This window comes from Hibiscus syriacus, unplaced genomic scaffold (genome assembly GCF_006381635.1).
Source record: "Hibiscus syriacus cultivar Baekdansim isolate YM2019G1 unplaced genomic scaffold, ASM638163v2 tig00116980_pilon, whole genome shotgun sequence".
NCBI lineage: Eukaryota > Viridiplantae > Streptophyta > Magnoliopsida > Malvales > Malvaceae > Hibiscus > Hibiscus syriacus.
Window position 1 is genome coordinate 27,482 of NW_024063503.1, and position 27,998 is coordinate 55,479.

At 35.1% G+C, this 27,998-nt stretch overlaps 3 protein-coding genes, 1 non-coding gene and 1 pseudogene across 4 annotated transcripts; 1 reads left to right on the top strand and 4 right to left on the bottom strand.

Moving 5' to 3' along the window:
* Positions 1–518: 518 nt before the first annotated feature.
* Positions 519–3,441, bottom strand: LOC120192767. The gene is made up of 3 exons (XM_039195484.1): positions 2,756–3,441; positions 2,141–2,304; positions 519–2,046 (listed from the first exon to the last, which is right to left on the bottom strand). The coding sequence occupies exons 1-3, from the start codon at positions 3,366–3,368 to the stop codon at positions 970–972; spliced, it is 1,854 nt and encodes a 617-aa protein (XP_039051415.1). The 5' UTR covers positions 3,369–3,441; the 3' UTR covers positions 519–969.
* Positions 3,442–3,641: 200 nt separating this feature from the next.
* On the bottom strand, positions 3,642–3,713 carry TRNAW-CCA. Its single transcript has one exon. It is a non-coding gene; the product is annotated as a tRNA-Trp (tRNA).
* Positions 3,714–11,082: 7,369 nt separating this feature from the next.
* LOC120192778 (elongation factor 1-beta 2-like) lies at positions 11,083–13,148 on the bottom strand. Its single transcript, XM_039195495.1, has 6 exons — positions 12,980–13,148; positions 12,748–12,864; positions 12,524–12,593; positions 11,774–11,882; positions 11,562–11,675; positions 11,083–11,354 (listed from the first exon to the last, which is right to left on the bottom strand). The coding sequence occupies exons 1-6, from the start codon at positions 13,063–13,065 to the stop codon at positions 11,191–11,193; spliced, it is 660 nt and encodes a 219-aa protein (XP_039051426.1). The 5' UTR covers positions 13,066–13,148; the 3' UTR covers positions 11,083–11,190.
* A 526-nt stretch (positions 13,149–13,674) lies between these two features.
* LOC120192773 (probable serine/threonine-protein kinase PBL18) lies at positions 13,675–16,571 on the bottom strand. Its single transcript, XM_039195490.1, has 7 exons — positions 16,481–16,571; positions 15,692–16,023; positions 15,419–15,554; positions 15,105–15,241; positions 14,865–14,988; positions 13,915–14,251; positions 13,675–13,880 (listed from the first exon to the last, which is right to left on the bottom strand). Exons 1-7 carry the CDS (start codon positions 16,539–16,541, stop codon positions 13,724–13,726), a joined length of 1,284 nt encoding a protein of 427 aa, XP_039051421.1. The 5' UTR covers positions 16,542–16,571; the 3' UTR covers positions 13,675–13,723.
* A 7,259-nt stretch (positions 16,572–23,830) lies between these two features.
* Positions 23,831–27,983, top strand: LOC120192801 (annotated as a pseudogene).
* Positions 27,984–27,998: the final 15 nt, after the last annotated feature.

The following is a 27,998-nucleotide window of genomic DNA, read 5'->3' on the forward strand; positions in this document are numbered from 1 at the left end:
GTTCCATTCCACCACATGACGGATTGACGGGGCTCTTGTCCTCGCACCCTGTTTTTAAAAGCATTCACTTTTTTTTTTTGGTTTTTCTGTCTGCACCAAGTGAAGGACACTGGCCAAACCATTGCCGACATGTGAGTCCTGATATTCCATGTTGTTTAAATGAAATTGAATCATTTAAAAGTTTAAAGATCAATTTAGAATGAATGTTTAGTTTGAGAACGTAGGATAGAAAATGCGAAATTCCGACTAATAAGGCCTTTGATTTCGTTTAGAATGAAGAAAAACCAAATACAAAGATACATGTGATCTTTGAACATGTCCTGACACGCAGTGACACCAACCAGCTGGCCCCGGAGAGGAGAAAAGGAAGTACATCCGGGCTTTGAAATGTATTGGACCTAACAAGCAATCATACACAAAACAGAGCAGACCGAATTCTAAAGCTGCTAAGAGCATCTATAAAATTGAAACACCACTTTTCACAATGAGTAAACTATTTAACAAATATAAACACCACATTTCACAACGAGTAAACTGCAGTGTTATTTTCTTTCAAAAGCTCCAATTCGGGTCTAATTTCCAACATAGTAAAGTATAGATGCATCAATGATATAATTGCTTGTTAAGGGTCCAGAGCCTAAAACCAAAAGATTAAAAAAAAACATAGGTTCCAATTATAAGCCTTTAAAAGAATTTGGGGAACTCACAAAATAGATTCCAACAGCCTTGGCCTCCTCAAAACCAAGCTTTCTCAGTTTAAAAAATTCATACATATTCCAATCTAGAGACGCTTATGTGTTCAATCTCACCGTGCTTAAATCCAACACCTCCTTCAGCCGAGACATAATCTCTTAAAGCTCATTTAGCATCATCATATTGATTCATAGCACATGCATCAAAAGTGATCAAATGTGTTGCCATACTTTAACTACTGATTGCCTGCAATGCTTCTGAACATTTCTGTAACTGTTATGACTTGTGACAAACTACAGCTCTGCAGGAAGAGTCAGTATCTATGACCCATAGACTCATTTCTTGAAGCTGCTTCTGAATGGAATTCATGTCCAACTCTTTATCCCAGTAAACCACGTTTTTATTAGTCTCCAAGGTTTGATTGAGATTTTGGTTACCGATTTTCATGCCCAGGCTTTTCTCATCAATTCGCTTATATCTAATTCCCTTCTGTTTCAATTGTTTTGTCATTACAGATGCGAAATTTCTGCCATCTCCTGGCGGCAAAGCTTTAACCACCACGACTCCAATATAATACAGAAAATCATCAGTCCATATTTCGTGAGTAGTAGGTGAGTGCTTGACAAAAAAAACGTCCAAGCTCTCTCCTGCATAGAAGTCTGTCGGATCAATAGACTCATGAAACAGGTTATTATTGACAAAAACCATGTCTCCATCCAATACCCAAGTATTATAACCAAATTCTAAACCTTTTTTGACAACATAAGCCTTCAATAGAATTTCATTCATAAACCTTTCGTTTGACTCTAGAATTCTCATTGATTCAGATGATCTTATACTGTTGCGAAATCGGTCTGCATCAATCACAGGATGTCCCCTTCGAGCAAGATCAAACATAAAGTCAGTTGCAGGGCCGATCAAAATGTAATTCCAAATATTTTGGCTCTCAAAGTTGCAAAGAAGGTTTCTAGTAATTGTCTCCGACACCCCAAATAGGCTAACAAGCAGAAAGGTTTCCTTGGCCTGCACTGAGGGAAGAATAGACTCCAGATCATTCAAGTGCCTTGCCATTCTTCCCGGAACTACTTCCCTGAAACAGAAGTCATACCACTTCATAGAACTCAAAGATTTCATTTCTCGAAAATGGGAATCAAAAGAATTTGCATCCAACAGTTGAGAATCTGGCCCTGCTGTTTTTCCGTAGTTAACACCAACATCCCTGTGAGAGACGCTAAGTGATTTCTCATCTGGAAACTTCGTGTAGATATTAAAATAGCCACGAGAATGAATAAATTTAATGAACCAAGGAGTCCATATTCTTTCTCCCATCTTTTTGTACCAACCCGTGGTAACCTGTATATAGTTTTTAGATTTTATTAAAGTAAAATAACATCAAATATATGAACAAGGAAAGACGAAGAAAAGAGCTAAAACAACATAAATTTACCATCCCATCAAGAAATGGCTTGATGTTTTTCGCCTTGTGATCATCATACCACAACCTGAACTCTTTCCAAGGCTTTGGAAAGAGAAGCTGGCCCCAAGTGCCAACCAGTTGGTAGAAGAAAAGTCCCGTGGTACTCTCCAGTAGCATCTTGTTCCCATGTTTACCTGGAGATGCAAGCAAATAATGAGGGAAAATAGAAATTTCTAAAAGAAAGAAAGGAAAAAAAGGATCATGTTTAGTGGCAGTTGAGTCAATAATCTTGCTATTTCGACGGTTAGAATGGGATGTGTTTTTCTTTGAAAATAATGTTGTTTTCATAACAATTTCTTCTTACATGATACCCGCATCTGCGACGACAAAGCAGAGGCGATTTACAAGCAGTGGATTGATTACCCTAGCAATTTACAAGCAGTTCTCTCTATTAAAAAACTAAATCTTCTAAAACTGAACAAATAACTAAATCCAATCATCAGTAAACTATTTTATATGATTAAAACGAAAGGCAACTTCAGAATTGTTCATCAAACAATAACAACCATTCATTTCTAGCTAAGCAAAAGGAAAAGTTCGGCCTAAACTACCAAAAATGAAAGGAATTCCAGAAGAAAAAATTACCTGGAACAAACCTTGGTCGCTGAAGGGAAGCTCCATAAACATAAGGACTAAAATTGGAAGAATTGTAATAAAAATTCAATATCAAAGCTTTCAAATACTTAAAATATAATGGAGAAAGCTCCAAATCATCTTCCACGACAAAGGCGAACTCATCATCAGAAATAGGCCACCAGGCGTCTAACCATTGAGCCTGAAGACCCACATTGGCGGTTCTGTAATGAACGATCTTTTGACCCCATTTCCACTCAAACCCGTCAATGAACCGCAGAACTCCGAGTGACTCATTAAGTTTGAGGTTGATGTCGGATTTGGATTGGTTAGGGAAGTGGTCGATGAAGATGTGGAGGTGGACTGGGAGGTCGGGGTCGTAGTGGGCTTTGGAAAGGGAGGTGAGGCAGCGGGTGAGGGAATTGAGGCGGTTAAAAGTGAGGACTTTGATAGAGAGGGAAAATGATCGGATGGCGGAGGCGGCTCTGGTGGTGGCGATAGACTGGGGATTTAGAGGAAGTGTTTGGGTAGAGATGGAATTCGGGTGAGGGGAGTAAAGGAGGAGGAGGATGCAAAAGACAAGGAGGATGAGGAAAGGGATGAAGTGTTTCTTCGGAGGGCCCATTTTCTTTTGGGGTTAGAATTTTGGGAAATGATTTCGAGAATTCATAAATCTCCCTCTCTCTCTCTAAATATATATAAAAGCTCCGTGTGTGGTGGCAATGGCGGATTTTGGTCAGATACCAAGATCTAGGATCCAGTAGTTATGGCAAATTTAAGGTTTTTAAACAGTCGAAAAATAAAAGTTTTCGAGATTTCAGAGTGGAGCAGTTTAAGGTGATTGCAGCCGTGGGAATTGCGGCGGAGAATCAAACCTTTTTCGAATTCAAAAATACATTGAACCCGACGTGAATCGAACACGCAACCTTCTGATCTGGAGTCAGACGCGCTACCATTGCGCCACGGATCCTGCTGTTTCGAAACTTAAAGATTTCTTATATGTATTATTTTTTATTGATCCTATTAGACTTGAATGAAAAATAGTCAAATGAATACCTAATCATTGTTATTTTTTGGCTTTGGGTACTTTAATATTTTTCCTAAAGATAAGTCTATATTTTTGGGTTAAAAATACAATTTCTCACTGAATTTTATTCTCTTATTTTACTTTCATTTTTTTTATTTTTTATTAAACTTTTAAACTCTTCATGTTTTGATCATTTTGAATTGTTTTATTATTATTTTTGTATGACATGTATTCTCTTATTATAATTCAATATAAAAATAATGTAAATATAAAATAAAATAGAATGTGGTCGGACGCCATCGTCGACTGCCGTAGATGGTGGTTGTTCGGTCCCAAATTTAATGGGTCGGTTCACCTTGACCCCCTGAATCCGAATCTGGTGGTTGTTTTATCGAAAAATATCTCAAAATCTGTAAATCTTGATTGAAACATTCCGGCTTCCTCACTTTCGATCAACAATTCATGGACTTTAGAAAAAAGTTCCGACTAAATGAAGGTCGAATTCGGACTCAAAGTATCGAACCAGAACAACCCATGAAATTTGGGACCGAACGGTCACCATTGATGGCGGTTGCGATGACATCCGACCATCTTTTGTTTTAATTTTATATTTTAAATTATTTTTATATAAAATAATAATAAAAAATTACCACATCATACGAAAATAATAATAAAATAATTTAGAGTCATAAAAATAGAAGTAATTCAAAAAGTAAATTAAAAAATTTGAAAGTACAATAAATAAAATAAGAGAAAGAGTAAAGTTTAACTAGATATAATAAAATTTACCCCATATCTTTTTAGTTCCATACATCCATTAAGGAGGCAAGAATGTGCACCGACGTTGTTTTGTTTAATATTTAGAGTAAACAAAATAAAGATGTTTTGGATCGATGACATGTATAAAATTAATGATATATATTATTTTTATTAGTTGAAAATATACCTTTTTTTTAAATAAAAAAAATAATTTCTCCATGTTTCCTATATATACTGTAAAACACAATCCTAGATTAACTACCTTTCTCTATACTTATCTCTTAATTCAAGATTCTTACTGTCACAACGGAGTCAGATTTTCAAAGAAAACACTTCCTTAAAAGTTACTTGCAAGTTAAGCTTTCTTTAATTTTGAAACAATCCCTAAATCCTACACAAACTAGGGTTTTACCACTATATATGTAGAGAGCGAGAGTGTATAGATATACACACGGTGTTCTTTTTTCTCTTTTATCGTCAGTTGTGATCGTTAAGAAGAGAAGAGCGAGATGTCTGGCTCAGAGACCGAGAGTGATTCCACCGCCGCTTCCTTTGTCGTCTCCGTTCGGAACTACTTGAAAACCACCCACAAAACTGAGTCCGAGGTTGCTATGGGGCGAGGCGGTGAAGCGCCTCAAGATTCAAGATTCAGATTCTGTACATATTGCGGCAAAGGGTTTGAGTCGAACAAAGCCCTGTATGGCCATCTTCGGATCCACGGTCAGTATCGGGCTAGGTCAAAAACTGAAACCAGCCGCGTCGAGATTCAAACAAAACCTTCTCCGGCAGAAGACGAAGATGACGGTTTCGGCTGTTTTGTTTGCAGCAAAAGTTTCTCGTCGATGCAGTTGTTGTGCCAGCATATGAGAATCCATCGTGAAACGCTTTCCGATGGCGTCCGGCAACCTACAATGTCTCTGGAAAGCAACTCTAAGATCACCGTCAATGACCGCAACTGGCCTCCAACTGGAGAAAGTGAGTTGAAGAAAACCGCCAGTGACGACGATGTAATGCACGATGCGGTGCCCTTGAGGGCTTACTACGGCCCTGCAACCCTTCACACGGAAACAAGGAAGAAGAGAAAGATTGAAGACACCTCAACGGAGGGAATTGCATATAGTACCGATAGCCCGGTGGGAAATTTTACGGCAATAAATAGGTTTGGCAACAAGTCCAAATCCAGGGTCCGGATGAAGAAACCTAAAGCCATGAATAGCCTGCATCCCTGCGAGATATGTGGCAAGACTTTCACGACCGGTCAGGCACTCGGTGGTCACAAAACGTACCACCGGATGAAGGATCCGCCCAAGGCGGTGTTAGTGCAGACAAAACCCAAACAAGAATCCATTGCTGAAGTTAAAGAGTGCGTCACCAGAATTATGTTGCCTGGATTATTGCCTGAACAAGCTCGTCCGAAGAAGATCTTGGATTTCGATCTTAACATCCCTTGTCAAGAAGAATGACTTATTTCTTCTGGTTAAACTGAACCAAAACCTTAATTTTCAGATTTGTTTAATATGTCTAAATTACTTTTGTCCTGGTCTTTGCTTTCTTTTATCAGTAAAATTGTTGTAACACTTTACATCTTTTATAATTTTATAGATTCTTGCGTATCTTGTATGCATGCATGAGGTATTTGACCTGTAAAATAGTTTTATAAAATTGATGCAACTATGCAACGTTGACTAACGCAATGCGCCGTTTGTTTCCAATTTAAACATCATTGATTAAAATTATCTAAAAAAGTAATTATCAAATACCAATTAAATGAACAAAATAATACTTTGAAAAAAAAAGGAAAATAGGGACGATGAATAATGAATCAGGGAATCTGAAAAATAGGGTTTACTTTGCTCTCAATTTCTTTTTATAAATTCATGATTTAAACATGAAAAGAATGAAAGTTAAATGATTAAAATTAGAATTTTCAAACATTATTCAGGTGAAAAATGTGAGCTAAAATGATTAAAATAATGATATTTATTAGTAATTTTAAAATTTTATTTTTTTTATCTACAACGTTTTTATTTCTTATTTCTCCAAAATTTTATTCTCAAAAATTATTTAACCCATTTAAGAACCAAATACCATTATAATTGTCAGGAAAAACAGGCAAAACTCACGAGATATTGCTGTGAAAAAAAACAATTCACGTGATAATGTTGTCCAAGAAATAATTGTTCAAATGGTGTGAATTATACAGTGCATGGATTGGTCGCCATACAAGCCAAACGAGATCATAGGTCGCCATACACTTGGTGCGACCTTGTAGGTCGCCATGCAAGCGGCTCGAACTCCTCCGTGATTCTGCTGAAATCACAACAAAGGTGGCTCTGCCTCCCTCACCCATGTCTCCCTCATGCATGCAACAATGAAATCACGACAAAAGTGTTCTATACGAGCTGTGGCGAGAGGATGAAGCTTTGCTACGAGCTGTGGTGAGAGGATGAAGCTTTGCATGTGCCATGCACGTCGGAAGAGGTCGCCATGCACGTCGGAAGAGGTCGCCTGCATGCAGTGGGGAGCAGGCGAGCATGCAGCGGGGAGCAGGGCGCAGGACAAGGTCGCCTGGCATGCATGGCGACCTACAAGTGCATGGCGACCTATGCTGGGAAGCTGCCACGCCATAGGTCGCCCAGAAGGCATGGCGACCTACGACCAACACTGTACAATTCGCTCTATTTGAGCAATTAATCTTGAGAGTACGTTATATCGTTAAATAAAAAATTCGAGAACATTATTTCGAAAGTGTTGCCGGAAAAATAGGGCCGGTTTTTATTTTTTTATTTATTTTTACATGCTTTTAACTGTTGGTGCTGAAGAATAGACTCAGGGTGCATTTTGTTCACGAAATGTAAGATTACCAGTGGGAATAAAAGATTACCAGTAGAAATAAAAGATTACCAGGGAATAGGATTACTTGGAATGTTGTATTTTGTGTTTGGTTGGTTTAGCAGGAATATAATATTACCGTGTTTGGTTAAAGGAATAAAAGATTATTGGAATGTATATTGACCAAATTGTCCTTATTATATATTGTTTTTAGCAAGTTGGAAAATATTTATATATTTTCTTTAAAAAAAATTAAATTCATAAAATTTATATTATTTTTTTACAAAATTGAAAAATAAAAGGTTTAATGAAAAGGTAAAATTTTATTTTAACCCCTTAACTTCATATAAAATTTTAATTATAGATTTTTTTTGTAAATTTAAAATAGTTTAAGGATAAATTTGTAATTTAACCTTCATAGAATTTTTATTATTCAATGATAGAATAATTATATTTTTGAAAAAATATTTAAGGGCCTTTTAGTCTAAAACGCCAGTAATCCAACAATATCTAAGGAAAGGGAGGTAATGACATTCACAGTAATATACCCTAAAAAATTCAATATTGGTAATGTAAGATTACCGGGAATGACATTCCCGACCAACCAAATGGGGAAATGTGGATTCTATTCCCATGAGAATCTCACATTCCCCCAACCAAACACACCCTTAAGTAAGTAAACACTTGGGAAGCTGAATATCAAATAAGTTTCATAAATTATATTAATTTGGCAAAAAGACATCGGTCGTTTCTATATTTTTAGGCAAAAGATAAGGCGACTCTCACACTATTTATATTATTTTATCTCTTAATGTGATCTTCTAACTCAAAAAATAAATTTAATGTAATCTTTTAATCAATTTTTTTGTTGACTATTAAAGTGTTAACCTGGTAGTTGATATGACAATCTATGATGTTGATGTGACAGTTTATCTGACATGTTTGAGTTAATAATTTAGTTAATTTAACGTGTCATTGTCACGTTATTAACTACCGTGGACTACCACATCAACATTGTGGATCGTCATATCAGTAGAATGAATTGTCACGCTAACGACCAAGGACGGAGCCAGAATTAAATATTGGTAAGGCCGAAATAATAAACTATTTTTATTAAGGGATTGTTGTTATCATTGAGGTCCCGAGTTCAAGCACGTATGTAGGGGTATGAGCGTTAATTGCCAAATAGTTGAAAGTCTTTATATATATATATATTGCCTTGTATTCACTCTAAATTTAAAAAAACTCAAAACTCAAAACTCAAAATACAACTTCTAATTTGTCTAATAATTAAACTTACAATGACTTAAATTGTAATTAGACAAAAAATTTGAGAACGCGGACTTATCATTCTTTATTTCGACTCCTATTTGATTAAATATTTAATTTTACATAAACTAAAATACTATTAAACTAAAATTATATTAAATATATAAATTTTAACATGAGTCTAGCCCCTTTGAGCCCTAAGAGAGTTCCGTCTCTGCTAACATCATAACGACTAATTACAAAAAAATATTAGTCACAATACCTAATTAAATTTATTTTATGAGTTAAAGAACCACATTAAAAAAAATAATAATATAAGATCACGTTAAAAGAAAAAATAATAAAAGTGGCACTTTGATTTTTTTTAACGGTACAAAGACATTTCTATGCGTCTTTAACTATTAATTTCACGAAAGTGCGTAATCTAACGTTTAAGATAATATTTTCTGTTGTTAATATTTAGGGTACGTTTGTTATTAAAAATATTATATATTTTTTAATTATTTATACATTTTTATTAAAAATTTATTTTCACCTCTTAAATTTTTTTGAATCTATTTTATCTTAAAATTTGAAAAGTTTGTCACCTAGAATAAAAATCATACATCGATTTGGTGTTTGCTTTAAAAATCCTTAATTATTTGATAATAACCGTTTAAATATCATGATATTAGTTAGTGCTCGAATTTAAAATCTCAATCATCTTTTAACATTAAGATCAATCGATTTATGTCAATATTATAATTTTTTATGTTTAATATTTAAGGTAAAAAAATAAAAATGATTCAAATTGATGACAGGTATAAAATAAATGATGTATATTATTTTTATTTATTGGAATCATAACTTAAAAGTGGTAGAAAATGTATGTAATGTAATTTCTCCTTATTCCAGTGAGATGACCGACTCTGATAGTGATTCCGCCGCAGCTTCCTTTGTTATCTCCGTTCGGAAAACCACCCACAAAGCTGAGGTTATGGAGGGAGGCGGCAAAGGGTTTGAGTCGAACAAGGCACTGTATGGCCATCATCGGATCTACAGTTAATGTAGGGCTCAAAGAACACCTTCTCCGGAAGAAGATGAAGATGAGGGTTTTGGTTGTTTAGTTTGCAACGAACGTTTTTCGTCGGTGCAGTTGTTGTGCCAGCATACGAGGAAGAGGGTTTATTACGCTCACATGGAAACAAAGAAGAAGAGACAGATTGAAGACACCACAACGGAGGGAATTGGCGATGGTGAGAGCCCAGTGAGAGATTTTATGGAAATAGATAGGTTTGGAACTCAAGATTGCAACAAGTCCAAATCCAGGTCCTTGCGTGGAAGATCGATGAAGAAAGCTAAGGTGATGAATAGCCTGCATCCATGTGAGATATGTGGCAAGACTCCAGGGAGTGGTAGGGTTTTCGGGGGTTCTGTATAAATTCGTATAAAGGGTCCTATTTTTTAGATATATTCGATTTCAGGACAATAATAGTGACGTTTTCTTAACAAACGCCACAATAAATCTATCTATAATGACGTTTTATCAATAAAGCCGTAATAATAATAATGGCGTTTATTGGTAAAACGCTATTATATATTTTTTTGGGACCTCCGCGGTCGCGCAGTTTGCGCCCCCAACCACGGCCCTGCAAGACTCTCACAACTGGTCAGGCACTCGGTGGTCACTAAACCTACCATCGGCCGAAGAATCCGCCCAAGTTGGAGTCGGTGCAACCAAAACCCAAACAAGAATCGTGTGGTGAAGTTAATTAGAGTGTGTCACCGGAACGATGTTACCTGGATCATTGCCTGAAGATGCTGAACAAGCTCGTTCCAAGAAGATGTTGGATTTTGATCTTAATATCCCTTCTCAAGAAGAATGGGTTATTTCTTCCGTCTTCAGATTTGTTTAATTTGTCTAAATTACTTTGTCCTGGTCTTGGAGTTCTTTTATCAGTAACATTGCTGTAACAACACTTTACATCTTTTATAATTTTATAGATTCTTGCATTTTTAATTCTTTTTCTTTTAGAAAATACTTTACATCTTCCATGCATGAGGTATTTGACTTGTAAATTAGTTATATAAAATTGATGAACCAACAAGACAATTACGCAACTTCGACTTACTAAAGGCGATGATTCGGTACCGAGAAAGAAAAATAATTGATAAAATATTTAAATATTAAAAATTCTTTTTTAAAATTAAGATAAATTTTAAAATATATAAAGGTCAAAAATTAAATTATCTTATTATTTTTAGGGTTACATATTTTTAATCTAAATATTATTTTTATCTAAATATCGGTCCCTGGAATTATATTTATTATATTATTTTTATTGTTACATTTAAAATATATATATATATATATTTCGTTATGCTTGAATTAAAATTCACGGTAGAGATCCAAAACAAACTGGAACTAAATCAAAACATGAAACATCCTCATCCATTAAGCAGTAGCAAGAACTGCTCAAAAACAAAAATATATAACATTATAGAGGGGAAAGCACGGGAAAAGGTTGATAACATTGCCAAAAATGGCAGTGTAACAGTTTTGGAACTAAACGGTGAGGATTTAAATTTTGTTGAATGCAACAATGTCACAGCTCTGAATGTATTCGTTGCGTGGCTCCACTGTGAGGTGCTCCTCTATAAGGGTATCGACCGAAACAAGATCATCCACTATAGTAAGCATGATCTGTAGCTTCTTAATGCCATAACCAACGGCAACCAGCTTTGCTGCAAGTTAATGCAAAACAAATATGATCGTTAGGATAGGCACTGTATTCTGTATGCAAATCATCTAGTTACTTTGATTCTTCAGTTCATCTGAAGTACCCATGTCTAGCATATTCCAACATTAATATTAAGACATGAATATACTCGTATGAGTCCAAAGTAACTTCGGTGCAAAAGATTAACAGAAATTATATAACCAAACCATACATGCTCCCCACAAAAGCCCAGGCATCTCGACAGATCGAACAGCTTCTTCTAACTTCTTCATGTCAGTCTCATCATCCCACGGTTTAACATCCAAAAGAACAGAAGATTTTCCACCTGCAAGAATCGACCGATGTCAAAAGCAGCAAAAATGCATCCTTCAAATGAAATGAGAATGGAAGGGTCAAATTACTTTAACCAACACAAATACTTACTCTCTTTCTTCTTAGCAGACTTTTTAGAGGCTTCCCTCTCCTCTGCCGCCTTCTTTTCCTCCTCTGTCTCATCACCAAATAGATCCAAGTCATCATCATCAGCAGCAGCCTGATCGCATAAAACAGGTAAAAACAATTAACACAATTGAAATAACATAACAGATAAAAAGAGGAAGAATGCTAGAGGTTATGTTCTCAACATTAGCATTTTTCAATCAACAAGCTTCAAAGTTACAAGCACTATTTTAAAGGCAATTTTCCCCTCCCTTGGGGAACATTTGAGGAAGTCAAAGGGAAAAAAGAGAGTTCAAACTTCAAAACTTGAACCATGGATGAGTCAAGACGAGACCTAAATATAGTAATCTAGATAACATATAAAAATTCAAAATACCAAAAAATCAAATCATAAAGAAATAGTGTTTAACAGAATTGAATAATTATTTTTTTTTAAAAAAAAAAAGAAAACTTTGGTATTTTTATGCAAGAGGTGACTCAACTGAACATTAGGAAGAATCACAAAGCTGATAAACTATTCAATATCCCCATAAATACTCAATTCAATTAACTAATTGCATATTGTTGATATACTCAATTAACTATATTGCTCTGTAGGCTGCAATTTTTAACTATAGTTTTCATTTTGTTGTCTTCAACGGATGAACTTCAATCTACCAAAGTACAAGAGGCAATCGAACTATAACTTAAAATATAACTATGAATTAGGTCCTAACAAATCAACTTGAAACAAACCTCAGCTTTGACAGATTCAGCTGGAGCAGCGTTGCCACCAAACCCAACGCCTACAGCTTTCCCAGGGAAGCTAAAAAAATTGAAAACAACGTGAATTTTCACAAGGCTCGATCTTCAGATTCAATCAAATTTCCAAAAGGCAGATCTTACAAAGTAAAGAAAATTACTTTTATCCTTAAAAGGTTATCATGAAAACAACACATTAAATAAATAAGAAACATTACCTGGTGGCAAGTTGGGATGAAACAGAATCATACCACTTGCTAACATTGGGAAAAGAATCGCCAGGATTCTTCAAAACAGCAGCATAAACCTTTATGTCATCCTTGGTCAGCTTATTCCTGAAAAAAAGAAAACAAAAAAATCCCATAGGGATTTCAATATTAGTACTTAAAAGATTCGAACATAATCATTGGGTTTAAGGGGAAAAACTAAGAAGATAAATAGGGGGCTTACCCGGAAATGTAAGATTTTCCAGAGAGGAAGTCATTAAGGGATTTAAGGCCAGACTCAGTGTGGAGATTTGCGAAAGTGACGGCCATTTTTGGCAATTGAAGAAGAAGAAAAGAGAGATGAGTAGCAGAGATCTAAGCCAAAAAGAAACAAAGGCGGAAAGAGGTAAGAAAAATGGTAATTAGTGATATATATATGGTGGAGGCACATTGTGAGGCATCCAAAACCCTAGAATCGCAAACTGGGATGGCATATTCGCATTTTAGTTAGGGAATATACAAAATTTGGTATCTTTACTTTGTATTGTAGTTCAAAACAGTACTTATAGTCTTCTTAACACAATTTGGTACTTAAAATTGGCTACAATTTCAAATTGGTACTTAATAATCTTTTGTTCCAAATTAATAATTGAAGTTAAATTCTATAACATATTTTAGCATCTAAATTTGAATTTAATTATCAATTTCAACTATGGCATCAAGTTAATGTCAAATCAGTGTTTCGAATTTCAATATAAGAGGTCGACATACCAATTGTTCAAGTTCATGTTGCTTTTCCCGCATGAATTTTTCTTTGAAAATGGTAGACTAGAACTTGATAGCTCATTGGCCACAAATACTTGCACTAGTTTAAAAATCCCAGTTTCACTGCATAATATATGTGCATCCCTGTTTCACTAAAAAATAATTTTCCACAATATTTCACTAAATTAGCTGGATTTTGATGCTACAACCATCGGTCGCGTGTTCAACAAAAATCTAGCAAACTTGGAATACGAGAAGTGAATCTGTCCGGCAAGAGAAAAGAAAAGCGGTTCTTCTCAACGTGAATTTGCAGTTGGAACTCTTGCCTTGCGAGGGCCATTCGTATGCTTAATCCTATGAAAATCCAGCTTTTCTTGTGACTGTTGAGGTGGCGTTCTTGGCTTTTCTTGTGACCGTTGAGGTGGCGTTCTTGGTGTATCCATTGTTGAATGGAGTCGTTCCAATGAAACCTGAACATCGGCCATGGAAGGCCGGTTCTTCGGATCAGCGTGTAAGCATCGCAATGCAAGAGCAGCGGCTGCTTGTGCTCCTTTCTTAGAGTACTGTCCCCCCAGCCTTGTATCCATTATCCTTAGCATTTTCCTGTTGTCACTTAAGAAGGGTTTTGCCCAATCAACCAGTGTGTCTTCGGAAAAACCAGCTATCTCATCATCCATTACCCGTCGTCCCGAAAGTAATTCTAGGAGTACGACACCGAAGCTGTACACATCACTCTTTGGGGTCAAACGACCTGCGAGGTTTAAACTAGTCCGTTAGTAGGTTAGTAGGATTGATAGATACCCCTCCCTGGAAAACCACATACTAAGAAAATAACGACTATCAATGTACCAATAAGGTGTTTATTCCCAAAATTTTCTTCCATGAACATTATAACTTACAACCCGAAGAATCCTGATAATATTAGAAAACCAAATTTACGAAGCCTAGTTTGATCTTTCTAAACAAAAGAGTCTTGCTTTCGATTTTCAACCGAAACCTTTATGGTCTACTATAGCGCCTGTATTGCAGATGCAGTTAGTTATATCTCCCAAAGTTTTTCTTTTAGTTTAATATCCTTACAGTGAAATAAATTGGTAGCTATTACTATCATGTTCCCATTAAATTATATGTATCATGTTCTATGGCTCCAAACCTCTGTTTGTCGAATCTAGGTGTGGCAAAGTACATTAAGGTCTAAGAAGGTCGGATTATATTGATCATTTCATTTCCCAACTCACTGCTAAATGATCCTTTTTCCAAACTTATTTGTAAAACAAAAGTCAGGAGTATGAGATGACGAATGCCAAGTAGCACCGTAACATGGTCAAAGTAGAGATATTGTTCATAAGAAAGGTGATGCACACCTGTTGCAATGTATTCGGGAGCCGCATAACCTTGAGTCCCAATAACTCTGGTTGAGACATGGGTGTTATCACCAGTTGGACCATCTCTTGCCAAGCCGAAATCTGAAAGCTTTGCATTGTAGTCCTACATAGTTTAAACAACAGAAACAGCACTAGTCATTAAATTAAATGTTTTATCAATAGGAAGATCTGAGTAATACAACTCAACGACAAGTCGGAATTTCTGAGGCATCAGCATACCGAATCGAGAAGAATGTTAGAAGCCTTCAAATCACGGTAGATTACATTAGCATTTAAACCATGTAAATAGGACAATCCCCGTGCAATTCCCCTAGCGATGTGCATTCGTGTAGCCCAGGAAATTGGTTGAACACCTTCTGAAAGAAGAAAACAATAACTGTTAGTCAAACCATATCACTACAGCAACACTGGATAAGGCCTCTGTGAAGGGGAGATGACCAGATTCATAGCATACCGTTTAACGCTGTACTTTTACGAGGCATTGGTGCAAACTACATGGTTTAAGATAGATAAGAAGAAAGAGACATGCTTACTTCTAAATAAATGATTCTCCAAACTTCCCTTTGGCATAAACTCATAAACCAAAAGCCTATTCTCAGACTCTGCACAATAACCAATGAGTTTCACAAGATTTTCATGGTGAAGCTGACCCAAATAGTTAACTTCAGCCTACAAAGTGTATCAGAATGGAATCAGTTTCACATATTAACTTGAAAAACATAAAAATTATATAGATAAACAATATATATCTAAAAGAAAGAAAACCTGAAAAATAGGAAATAGATCTTGTAAAAAAAAGTACATACAAGCCATTCCCTGTGGCCTTGAAAGCTTTCTTCTTTGAGTTTTTTGATAGCCACAACAATTCCAGTTCCTGGCTTGGCAGGAGCAAAGGTGCTCTCATCAATCCAACCTTTGAAAACCCATCCAAATCCACCCTCTCCGATAAGAGTTTCCGACCGGAAGTTTTTGGAGGCATTTTTAAGATCAGAAAAGCTGAAAGACTTGAGGTTGCTAGAAACAGATGTATCAACTTCGAGTTTATCTGCTACATGTTGCTTGTTCGATTTTTCGTGAGGCGATTTCTTGGTGGAAGAAATTGATTCCGGCTTTATCTTACTATGGATCTTTGAATCGCCTAAAATAACAAACAACAGAAGCCATAAATTTATTGCCCTCTAAACCATATCAAAAGTCAAAACAGCACTGCTTATTGATAAAACTCTCAATTGTGTTCAGAATTCATTGCTAGTTGCTTAAAACACACATCTGCTGAAGCCCTTCGCAAGATTCAGATCAAATACTGAGAATTGATGATTCCATCAAGAAATTAAATGGGATTAATCCATTATAAACCAAGTGAATTTAAGCTTAGAAGCAAATTTGCCTAACAACAATCTTCACTCTAATTAAGCGACCAGCAGAAAGCCAATTAGCCATCTAATTCTAAGCCCATTGCTCATTGAACTTCCCTTTTTCAAACAAAAACTGCAAAATAGTTCCTGGGTCAACGCATGAAGAACCCAAACCAAAGAATCCATAATACAAATAACCAAAAAAAAAAGAACAAAATGTTATTAAGAAATTAAACTGACCTGAAAGGTTAGTGGAAGAAACATGAGCGCACTTTGCAGGTTTAGGCCAACAAATCCCCATGGTAGTGGATCAGATCACATAGAGAAGATGGTCAAATCATATAATTATAGTTGTTCTCAACGAAAATGATAACCCTTGATAAGGGTGGAAGAAAAATATAGTAAAGGACAAGAAAATATCCAAAAAGTCAAAACTTACCATTGAAAGAGGCTCCTGAAATGGAAGTAGTCAATGGAAGATGTTGAAGGATGCAAGCTTTACCCACCAAAAGAAGATTAAAAAAATAAAAAAAAGGTATTTTGACTATTGACTTTACAGCACACCAATGCATGCTCTGACCCGTCTTTCTTTACTTTCAAATCTCGCCCATTCCGAATAATATTAAAATACAAATGTAAGAGCATAAAAAGTATTATTTTTTAATTGTATGGGTTTTAGATTTTCACATGACAAACAAATCTATCCACTTTATGAGGTAATTGATATTAAATTTAAGGTCATTTTTAGCAAACAAACAAGGAGAGTATACTTTAATTTCAGTGTCGAAACTTGAAAGAGAGAGTCTGACAAGGTTTTGAATGAAAAAGGGGTTGAATAGAAAGGCAAATTGGCTAACATACTATCTACTAACAGCAAGAGACTGATAAATAGCTAAAAGTAAGAGACTTTGTCAAATAAAGCAGGGTTCAACCTACTATCTTCTTTGATGCGCTTGGAGTTAAAGGAGTATGTTGATAATTATTTTGTCCATCTAAGTAGCTGTGGGTTTTAAACAACATTCTACTTGAACTTCAACATTTGAAGGAAGGAAGACATATTCATTTCAATCAAAAAGTGATGATCAATTAAATGAAATTCAAATTTGGATATTCCTTTCTTCACCGATAAAGTCTCCTTGAAGGTTGAATGATAATGGATTTCTGCATCAGGGAATCTTCCATTTTTATATCCACATACGTGTCTCTTTCCATCTTTTTCTTCAAAAAAATTGCTCCCCAATATTTGTCATTGGCATCTGTCTGGAGAATTCTTTTTCCATCTGAAGGGATCTGCAATGGTGGCAATTGTTGTAGTTTTTCTTTCAATACTTTGACAGCTTTGGTTTGAACTTCCTTCCACGGAAAGGGGTCTTTTTTAAGCATTTTTTCTTAAAGGATTAGTATACTTAGAGATTTTTGGAATAAAATCTCTTAAGTAATTTACTATCCCTAAGAACGGGAGAACTTGCTTCATTGTGAGATCTTCTTCTAGGAATTTCAATAATTCTTGGGCAATATGTGGTCCTGGATGATATCAACCATCTTTAACATGCATTCCTAGAAATTCTATCTCTTGTTGGCAAATCTTCATCTTTCTTTCAGATGACATAATCACATACTGTAGAACCAATTGTTTAAATTGGTCCAGTAATTTGGAATGGGATTCTTCATTTGGACTGTAAAGGAGAATATCATCAATGTAAACAAGAGTACTCTTCAGGATTGGCTGAAAAATATTGATCATTACCTTCCGGAATAATGATGATGTTGTCTTGGGCCCAAAAGACATTACCTTCCACTTATAGTGATGATTTGGAATACAAAATCATGTTTTGGACCTATCTACAGGATCTATATCCAATTCGTCTGGTATATACCAATGATTTTTCTTTATACATGACCACCTATTCAGTGTAAAAGAAATTCATTATATACTTAAAAATTATTTATATAAGAATTCAGTATTGAAATTATCTCAACAATAGTAGGAAGTCTAACTGTTTTTTCACGATCGGATATGCCCAGAAGAATGAGACATCCACCGATAGTATTTTTCCAATAATTAGTTGCCTGACACATTTCTCTATTCAGAGATGTCAAAACTGCGAAGCCCCAACTGAATGAGTAGGCAACTCGAAAATATACGATGTAACGCAACCACATACAATGAACTTGGTTGCGAGATTTATCGGGCATCAAGATCCCTCCTATGAGTTGTAATATGCAAGCCCGAACAAATATTTTAGCATGTTCCTCAGAACAGTCTTCGCTCAACTGTCAAAATTTTGTAGCCAACCATGATAAATGTATTTGACCACCGTTAAAATTAGGCGGGATACCTCAAAGACACTCCTCACACAAGAAATGTCAATCACCATTTGCCACACCAGAAATAACATCCCCATCTACCGGAAGCCCTATATGTATGGAAACATCCTCTAGCGTAATAGTGCACTCCCCACATGGAATATGAAATGTGTGTGTCTCTGGTCTCCATCTCTCAATCAGTGCAGAAATAAGGTTGAATTCAAGGTTCCAATGCCCTTCATATTTCGCTATGTCAACGAATCCAGCCGCATACGACCAGACACGACTCGATATCTCTAACTTAACGTTACGAATAAATAGATCTTGTTTTGATTGGCATTTTTTAGGCTCGAGAGAGGAGTGAATGGATGTTGTTTTGATGAGGTAAATACATGGGGGCTGGTGTTTATAAAGGAATTGCAAGAGATTCTAGCCCTCAGCTTTATTCTTGAAGCCTAAAACTGCATGGACTGTCATATTCCTCAATTTGGAAACAAATTCGAATTGTTCTTGTGTATATATGTTTACTTCTACTATTATTCCATAATTTAATTTTTGTCATAATTTAATTTTTGTTTTTATGTCCATTTAAGCTCTCTTATTCCATACATATACTTGAGTATAAAAGGGTTGGATATATGTGATACTTTAACCGAATCCGAACAAAATGGCTATATATTATTGATTTGGTTGGCGCATGGACAGTGAAAGAAATGTACAATCATGAGAATATGTCACCCATCAAGCTTATAATATTTATAGGTCAATGAAAACTTAGGTTATTTTCATCATTTTAATGCCGAAAGGGACAAGATATTAGAGTTATGCAATTATTATTTTCTTGGTTTGAAGAATGACTCCCCCAGTAAAGCTTTAAAATTTAATGAAAAACTAGAAAACTTTAATATAATATGAGAAGGGGCGGATGCATGTGGCCCATACTCATTATTTTAGATTAGATATTAAATACAGTTTAATATATCGAAGGAAGAAGAAAAAAAATAAGAAATTTTGCATACTCATTATATTGAAAAGAGAGTATTAAAATTTTTAGACCCTATTTCGAAATTTATGGATCTGTAATCGAATATGAGGAATAAAACTTGTCTTTTTCTACTTATCAGGAACATTCTGGTTTTTGTCATTTTGAATACACAGTGTTGGAGTCTACAAAAGAAGCTGCTACTCTATTTCATAAAGTGGCAGATTTACGTAAGATCAATGTAAGACTTATTTGGCAAGAGATCAGAACTAAGGGAAGCAAAATGCCATGGAAACAAGAAAACAGTTATTTACACCTGATAAGGGATGTTAAGATCAAAATCCAGCTTCTTAGGATGAGTTTCTTCAGACAACAGCATTCTGGTGATACACTCTTTAACTTCACATGTTTCTTGTTTGGTTTTTGCTTGTACTAATTACTCCGCTTTCCATGGATCCTTCACGGTTTCACCCAATGGTGCGTTTTGTGGCCGCCGAGTGCCTGGCCCGTTGCGAAAGTCTTGCCGCGTATCTCACATTGGTGCACTCTTTTCACCACCATAGCCTCCATTGATCTTCTTCCATGCCCGGTCCCTGATTCGTTGGACTTGTTACTATTTTAAGTTTCGAGCTTCTTCATCGTCACGCTATTGCCTAATAGCTCTACCACTGTGCTCTCACTATCAGCACCTCCCTCCATTGAGGTATCTTGATATAGCCCATGTCTTTCGGCAAATCTATGTTGTGGTCATTACTTGGAGAGACCGTGCTCTCAATACTAGTTTGAGAGTGGTCTCAGCTTCATTCAAAGAATTGTTATTTAGTGGTAGAAGAAGATAAATCCCTAGTTGATGTGTAGCCCTAGGAGATTACACATTGAGTGAAATTTAAAGAAACTTCATCAGCAAGAAACTTTAATTAAATATTTTTTTTTATTTTTTGGAATGGATCATATTTGATATGCATTAGAGTATTTTTTTGTTATTTGTTTACCGATCATTTATATACACATACTCATAGAATAAATCTACAAGGTCAAACCCTCGTAGTTTATTAAAAAAAAGTTTAGTTTAACCCAAAGTTTAAATGTAGAAGAAATAGTATAAAAATAAGGTTTCACTTATATCTTCTACATAATGGGGTTCCAAATATATCTAATCTTATAAATTCTGATATTTTTGCTAGCATCAACCACATGGTAGTTTCCAGAGATGCACCAACAAATATCCACAGCTAGCTCTTGCTTGATGGGGCATCATGGCTTGACACAGCAGTTAATGCAGGTCAAGAACCAGTTTTTCTTCTGCATAAATATTGATGTAAGATTAAAACAATGACTTTTATGTGTGAAATGAAAATGACACACACACATGCATATACCTTAACAGGAACTTCGGGGTCTCTGATAGGGTCGGGTTCGTGTTTTTGAGGCGGGGAAGCCGGGACGAAGTCTGGTCGTTCGCGAGGCTACACATAACATCACTCTTGCATTGCTTCCTTTTGTCACGAGCTCGAGAGAACACCACTGAATAACTCGTGGCTCCCTTCTCATCCCACCCCCCGAATCGAGGAATGGACATCCCTTCATTGTTCTGTCAAATCCCAAACAACTTCATATATTTACTCTCACGAGTATGGTTTTTTCAAATAGAATTTTATGAATGTTTCGAAGAGAAAGCCAGGCATTATACATGTCTTGTAATAAAAACATTGCATGGAATTACGAGGGTTTAGAGATTACCTCTGTCGGACGAGACATGGTGGCGGTGGTAAAGTATAGGAGATGGATTGATTAAGAGGTTAATTACTCAATTGATTATTGATTTTTCGAATTAATAGATGGTGGGGTTTGTTTTGGATTCGTTGAATATAACAAAGTATGGTTATATAGACCGTTTATTACAGCATTTGGTAGCAAGTACAAACCCTTTGGATAAATTATGCGTTTAATATTAAACTATAAGTTTTGATCCGTTTAAGTACTTAAACTTTTAATTTTTTCAAAATCGTACCTAAAGTTTAGTTTTCATTTCATTTTAATACCCGCCGTTAAAAACTTTAGTTTTTGTTTTATTTTAGTACCCCGTTCAAAATTAACGTTAAGCTTTAAAAAAATGAAAGTTTAGGTATTAAAACAGACAAAAACTGATAGTTTAAGTACTAACGCGTTAAGTTTTTAACGGCGGGTATTCCAATGAAATGAAAATTATATATTAGGTATGATTTTGAAAAAATTGAAAGTTTAAGTATTAGAAAGACCAAAACTGATAGGTTAGATACCAAATCCATAGTTTTCCCTGAATCTTGTAAACTAAAAACCATTTTCAGTTCTTTTCCTGTTTTTGCTGATTTAGAAGGGATTCGGATGAGGTTAGGTCGGGCTATTTTCTTTGGTTTGAATTATAGCACCCAACCAAAACTTTTAAAATAAAATTTATTACAATAACTATTAATAAATTGCTGAATAAATATTTATTATTACCCTATAGAATTTAAGTTCGAATCTTAAATTTAAAATATTTTTTTAACATGGACATACAAAATAAAAATAAAAATGTAATAACTATTAAAAAACTAAGGGTAAATCATATATTTAGTACATAAACTATAAATTTTAGTATGTTTTAGTACCTAAATTTTCAAAACTATACATAATATTTAGTTTTCATTTCATTTTAGTACATATTGTTAAAAACTTAATGTGTTTAGTACCTAAACTATCAGTTATGGTAAGTTTAGTACCTAAACTTCTCAAATTTTTTTCCAAAAATTAACGTTAAATTTTGACGGGATACTAAAAAAAAAACAAGAATTGAAGTTTTTTACGATGAGATAATGAAACAAAAATTAAAGTTTAGGTATGGGTTCCAAAAAAATTAAAACTTTAGGTACAAAAACAGATCACAATTTATAATTTAAGTACTAAACGAGTAATTTATTTAAAAGCTAATAATGTGATATGATTTACAAAAAATAGATAAATATTAATGTGATACTATAATTCCAAAAATTCTTAAAAAGAATTATATTGATTTAATTTATATAACTATTATTAAATTCATCGAAGGATCTTAATCGAAAAAGATAATGTTATTCTCTCTAGAAATATTGGATTCGAACAGTTATATCTACATGGTACGTGTGTAATGTCGATTGATTAAAAAATATATAACATATAAGATCTTATAATCTCTCATATTATTAGAAAATATACTTTATTAATCTCGTAAAACTCATAGTATTAATTCAATTAATAATATTATTTTGACTAGAGAGTATAAATGCAGAATTAAAAGAAAGTGAGATAAATGTATATAAGGTAATAACCTAAATAAAATATTACAAAGATGATTAGTTTGAATTGGATAGAATTAAGGGTAAAATATACAAATGGCCCATCGAGTATAAGGTGATGCTTTGTTGAGTCATATGATTATTTGAAACTATAGAATATTACTTTATTGAGTCTCTCTACTATTAAAAATTACAAAATAGTCACCCGACTATTCATTTTTTTCCAAACTCATTCCTTTATGTTAAAAAATTAACGATAATCTTAGCTGAACATTAACTTATCGACCGTGATATGATAAAATCCGATCATATAATCTTGAACGACTATCATATCTTAGTCATAATGTTAATGTTTAAATTAGACGCCAATTAATTTTTAACAGAAAAATGAGTTTATAACATAATGAATAGTCAAACGACCATTTTGTAACTTTAAATAGTCAACGAACTAAAAAAACTAGCACTCTATAGTCAAAGGATTATTTTGTAACTTTTAATAGTTGAGAAATTAGTAATATGTACTTTATGCCAGAATTAAAAGGTAAATGTAAATCGTATATATGGTGATAATTTAAATAATTTTACTTACAAAAAAGTTAAAAATGTATATTGCAAATAAAATTTGGAGTCGGTGTACAGATAAATAATAGGGCAAATTATCTATTTGACACTTCATTTCTTCTATCTTTTATTTTATTCATTTAATTATTTATTTTAAATATCATACTAAATTTTATGTTTTATTTATATTTCAGCATCTTATTATTAAAAAAACAATAATAATATTAACATAAATTTTTATTTTTGTTATAAAATTTTCAGATTAATTTGAATGACCAGACAAAAATATAGAAACAAAATTCGTACTAATAGACGTGTTGTAATTACAAAGACGTGTAATTAAAATGTATATGTAATAAAAGGAAATAAAAGAGGGAAAAAGAGGAGGCGGAGGGGCTAGGTATAAATTGGGTTCCGTTACAAACGAGGATTTGGTATTATGAAATCTCTATTTTCCCCCTTTTTTTCTGTTGTAAATAAATGAAATTTCTCGAAGCAAAACCCTAATTCCATCGATTCAGTTTGGGCCTCGAAATACATCTCTCCCCCCTTCCTCTTTTATCTCTTCGCATCCAACTCTCTCGTCCTTTGATCCTTCGACCTACATCGTTCGATCCATATTCCCCTTCCATTCGACCCAGGTATCTCCTTTCTTATCATTCCCTTCTTACATTTCTGCCTTTTCTTTCTGTCTTTTTCGAAAACTTTTTTTTGGTATTAGTAATTCCTTTTAGGATTTTTTTTGTGTGATTGATCATGTCGGTGGATCCTTCTCTGTGTATATTTAAAATTTCTATCGAATCCGCATTGTTCCGTCGGAAGGATCGTGTTTTTCTTCCGCTTTTAGGGTTGTTTTGGTGATTTCTCGATTGAACTGGCTTCTTCGAATACTTGTTCTTGGGTTAAGGAAATTAGATTCGGTTGAAATGTGTTGTCTAGATGTATGCGTTATTATTCAGGGAAATATAATTCAAAATTTGCTATCTTCTCTTTTAACCTGAAATTCGGGCTTTTCAGAAATATTTTTCAAAAGCTGGAGGCGTCGGTTGTAGTATCTTTTCAGGTAAATTTGGCAGCGGCAAAGAATTGGTTTTTCTGTGATTGAAATCTAGAAAACACGGGGTGTTAGCCTGCTCTTTATCTATGAATTCTTTCTAGTTTGGGTGGATTTTAACTTATCTCTTGTGAAATAATATATTTTTTTCTTTTCTCCCCTGCCTGGATTTGAGAATTAATCTTTTATAGGAAGATTGCCATTTCATGTGATTCATATGGCTGCAATTCTGCTATTGCCATTAAGAATTGCTGACGCAAGAAGTTTTGCTATTCACACGGGTTATAATTTACTTAGGTTTTAAAAAAAATAGTGTTGATACCATTGAGCATGAATGAGGATCAAATTTATGTGTTTTCCTTGTGTAAAACATATTAATATGTGGAAGAAAAAGAGTCTTCAGAAGCTAAAATTGCCTTCTAAAGTTTTGCTCTCCTGTTTCTTTATCAAATATTAGTGTTTTACCTACTTAGATTATGGCTTAAAATTTCTGTCCCAATACTAAGGCACAATATCTGAAATTTTTTATTCTATGCCAACCAAGAATGTAATATCTGAATTTAATGAGTTGGGTTCTAATTGGAGCTTTCAAGCATGATAAGGAAGCCTTATAAAGATGTTATTTTCAGTGTTAGAGTAATCTTATACGGGACAAAGGAGGGAACTGTCAACTTTATAAATTAGACCAATTGAAGGCTTCATTTATTTCAATTTTCTGTATCATTTGTTGGGCTGATAAGCGAGAGTTAGGAACTAGCTGTAACAGTTATGGTGGTGGAAAGATCTTGAAAATCTTTTCATTAAATTTTATTTTTTTCTAAATGGAGATCATATTATGCCAAAACAATGAATTTTAAATTTTGTATTGAAGATCAAAGACAAAATTCCCAGTCATAGCAAACAAACACACACGCACAAATATGCATATTGATGAAACTGTGTTATGATGAGAATAACCTATTGCATAAGTCGGAATGATTGCCAGAATGCATTCATAAGAAGAAACCATGGCTGTAAGGGATTTCTGAAACTCTTTGCTATTGTTATTTCACTCTAAATCGTTCCTTGATTATAAAATTTTAATTATTGTATCGTTCAGTGAAGGGAATTTTTCTTGAGGAGATTTTGTTGGGAGTCTGATGAACAGTTAATATGGTGTACTTTCATTGATACTCTGCTAATATTTACGGTTATGGAATTGTGCACATTGAGTAGGAAACATGTTCACTCATTGTGTAGTTTCCCAAGTTTTATTTTGAAATGCCTTCTTTAACTTAATACCAGTTATACACTTGTGGTCTACGCACTAGACTATAAATTTAAGTCAATATCAGGCTAGGGTCTTTGAATCAATTTACTAACTGGGTTTGTTTATTTGATAAAAAATTGTAACCATTAAACTCTAAATGAGATAACCACTGCTCTTGCTGTTTATTGTCTTCTTAAATGTTCCATATATCTTTGATTTTGTAAACTGTTGTCTTAAACCTTTCAGGACTTTATTTGGCTCCAACAATGTCTCCTGCATCCAAGTCCAAGTCGAAAGATAAAAAATCCAGCAAGGAATCTCAGAAGACTTCTTCAAAGCCTTCTGGACCTGCTAATGCTGTTAGTGGTGTTCCATCCAGTGCATATAATCCACTTTTGGGAACATTCCATACCATTGAAACAGTGCCATCATCGTCTGCTTCACCTCTTCAAAGCAATGGTCGTTTCCAAAACATAGATAAAACAGATGAGCATTTGGGGGGCTCACTAGGGGCTGCGGTTGAGTATGATTCCATATCTAATAATGGTAGCTTGGTCAGGTGAGTCAGAAGAGCACAAAGAGAAAACATCAAATCTTCCTGTTCGACAGGAAATAGTACCGGGAGCTGATGATGATAAGCGAGAAAAAATTCGTCAAAAGAATGAAAGGAAACATCAACGTCAGAAGGAGAGGCGAGCACAGGAGTTGCATGAGCGGTGCAGTGGCTACCTCATGTCGAGAAAGCTTGAAGCTCTTGCTCAGCAGCTTGTAGCAATGGGTTTTTCACATGATCGGGCTACAATGGCTCTTATTTTCAATGAAGGCAAAGTGGAGGAATCTGTGGCATGGCTTCTTGAAGGAAGTGAAGAAGCAGTTAAGCATAAGGAGTCAGCTATTGGTGGTGGGAACCTGAAAATTGATATATCAGAAGAGCTTGCACGAATTGCTGACATGGAAATCAGATACACGTGCACAAAGCAGGAGGTTGAAAGAGCAGTTGTTGCCGCTGAAGGTGATCTTGAGAAAGCAGCAGAATATTTAAGATCTTTAAGGCAGGACCCACCTGCTCCACTGAAGCCAGAAGAAACTTGTGATCCCCCGACTGCTAGTGCCAATAAGGTGTCAGTTGCAGGTAGTCAGAACATATCCGTAAGGCCACAACCAAAACCAAATCTATCTAATGCAACACAACAAAGAAGGGACGAGAAAGATCTTAACTATGCAAAAGCACCAATTATAGTGGGAAGTTCTTCAGATTTAGTGAGTGAAAGTCTTCAGCCTTTGAAGAGAATACAACCGAAGTTGGAATGGGCAAAACCCCAACAAAGTGCAGTGCCAGCTGAGAAAAGTTGGCCAGGTTCTGGATCAAATCCTTCGATTTCATATTCCTTGGCATCACCTTTGCAGGCCTCACCACCGTCAAAGACAGAAAGTCATAATGTGGCTGTTGGAAGTGATTTTAAGAAATTTCAGCCCTCAATTAGGGAACCTGTTATAATGATGCAGCGACCTCAATCTGTAAATACAAAGCAGGTTCCAGCTACTAGTATAAGCTCATCTCCTCCCGGATCAACCCCGTTTTTGTATCAGTCCAGTAGTGTTGAAATCTCAAAGTCTAATGGGTTTATGCCCTCTGTTGCAACTGCTAGAAGCCTTAGTTCCAACAACTTGAGCTCAAATCAGATGCAGCATCAGCTTTACTATCCGCAGCAGCAGCACTTCACAGGCAGCAGTAGTCCAGGAGATTCTCCAGGTACTAGTCGTGGAAATGGTTTATGGAGTAGAACAGGTGCGTCACCAACATTAGCGGCTGCATCTTCACTTGGACTTTTTGCTGGATCGGGTTATACGACTTCATCAGGAGCCTCTTCTCCAGTTGACTGGAACAGTGGTAGCTCCATGGCACAGTTTGATTATACCAATATTGATTGGAGTTTGGATCGGGGGTCATCTTTTCCAAGACCTGGTGGAATTTGGCTAGGGCCGACATCTCTGTTGAAGGGCACTCACATATATTATCCTAATACAAATGGACTAAATGCGAAACCGGCAAAGAGATTGACATCCAGTGGTAGTGGTTTACCGATTGCGTGTTTGCAGGATGTAGTGGCTCCAACAGAAGCTTCTCCAACTGCAGGCTCTCTTGAGTGGACTTCGCCATTTGAAGGGAAAGATCTTTTCAGCATACCCAGGCAGTATGTTTCTTCTCCCACACTCTAGGGTGGGGAAAATATTTTATGAAATAAAAATGAAAATACAACATGCTTGGATTTGGTGTTCTTGTGATATGCTAATATGTTACTTGCTGTTGA

Excerpts from the sequence above, each read along its gene's own strand:
- LOC120192767 (XM_039195484.1), bottom strand. The coding sequence starts at position 3,368 with ATGGGCCCTCCGAAGAAACACTTCATCCCTTTCCTCATCCTCCTTGTC. Across the intron at positions 2,305-2,755 it reads GCGACCAAGGTTTGTTCCAG|GTAAACATGGGAACAAGATG; the intron begins GTAATTTTTTCT and ends TTGCATCTCCAG. Across the intron at positions 2,047-2,140 it reads AGCCATTTCTTGATGGGATG|GTTACCACGGGTTGGTACAA; the intron begins GTAAATTTATGT and ends AACTATATACAG.
- LOC120192778 (XM_039195495.1), bottom strand. The coding sequence starts at position 13,065 with ATGGCCGTCACTTTCGCAAATCTCCACACTGAGTCTGGCCTTAAATCC. Across the intron at positions 11,883-12,523 it reads CTGAATCTGTCAAAGCTGAG|GCTGCTGCTGATGATGATGA; the intron begins GTTTGTTTCAAG and ends TTATGCGATCAG. Across the intron at positions 11,355-11,561 it reads TGGGCTTTTGTGGGGAGCAT|CAAAGCTGGTTGCCGTTGGT; the intron begins GTATGGTTTGGT and ends ATTAACTTGCAG.
- LOC120192773 (XM_039195490.1), bottom strand. The coding sequence starts at position 16,541 with ATGGGGATTTGTTGGCCTAAACCTGCAAAGTGCGCTCATGTTTCTTCC. Across the intron at positions 15,555-15,691 it reads AAGGCCACAGGGAATGGCTT|GCTGAAGTTAACTATTTGGG; the intron begins GTATGTACTTTT and ends TACACTTTGTAG. Across the intron at positions 14,252-14,864 it reads TCCCGAATACATTGCAACAG|GTCGTTTGACCCCAAAGAGT; the intron begins GTGTGCATCACC and ends TAAACCTCGCAG.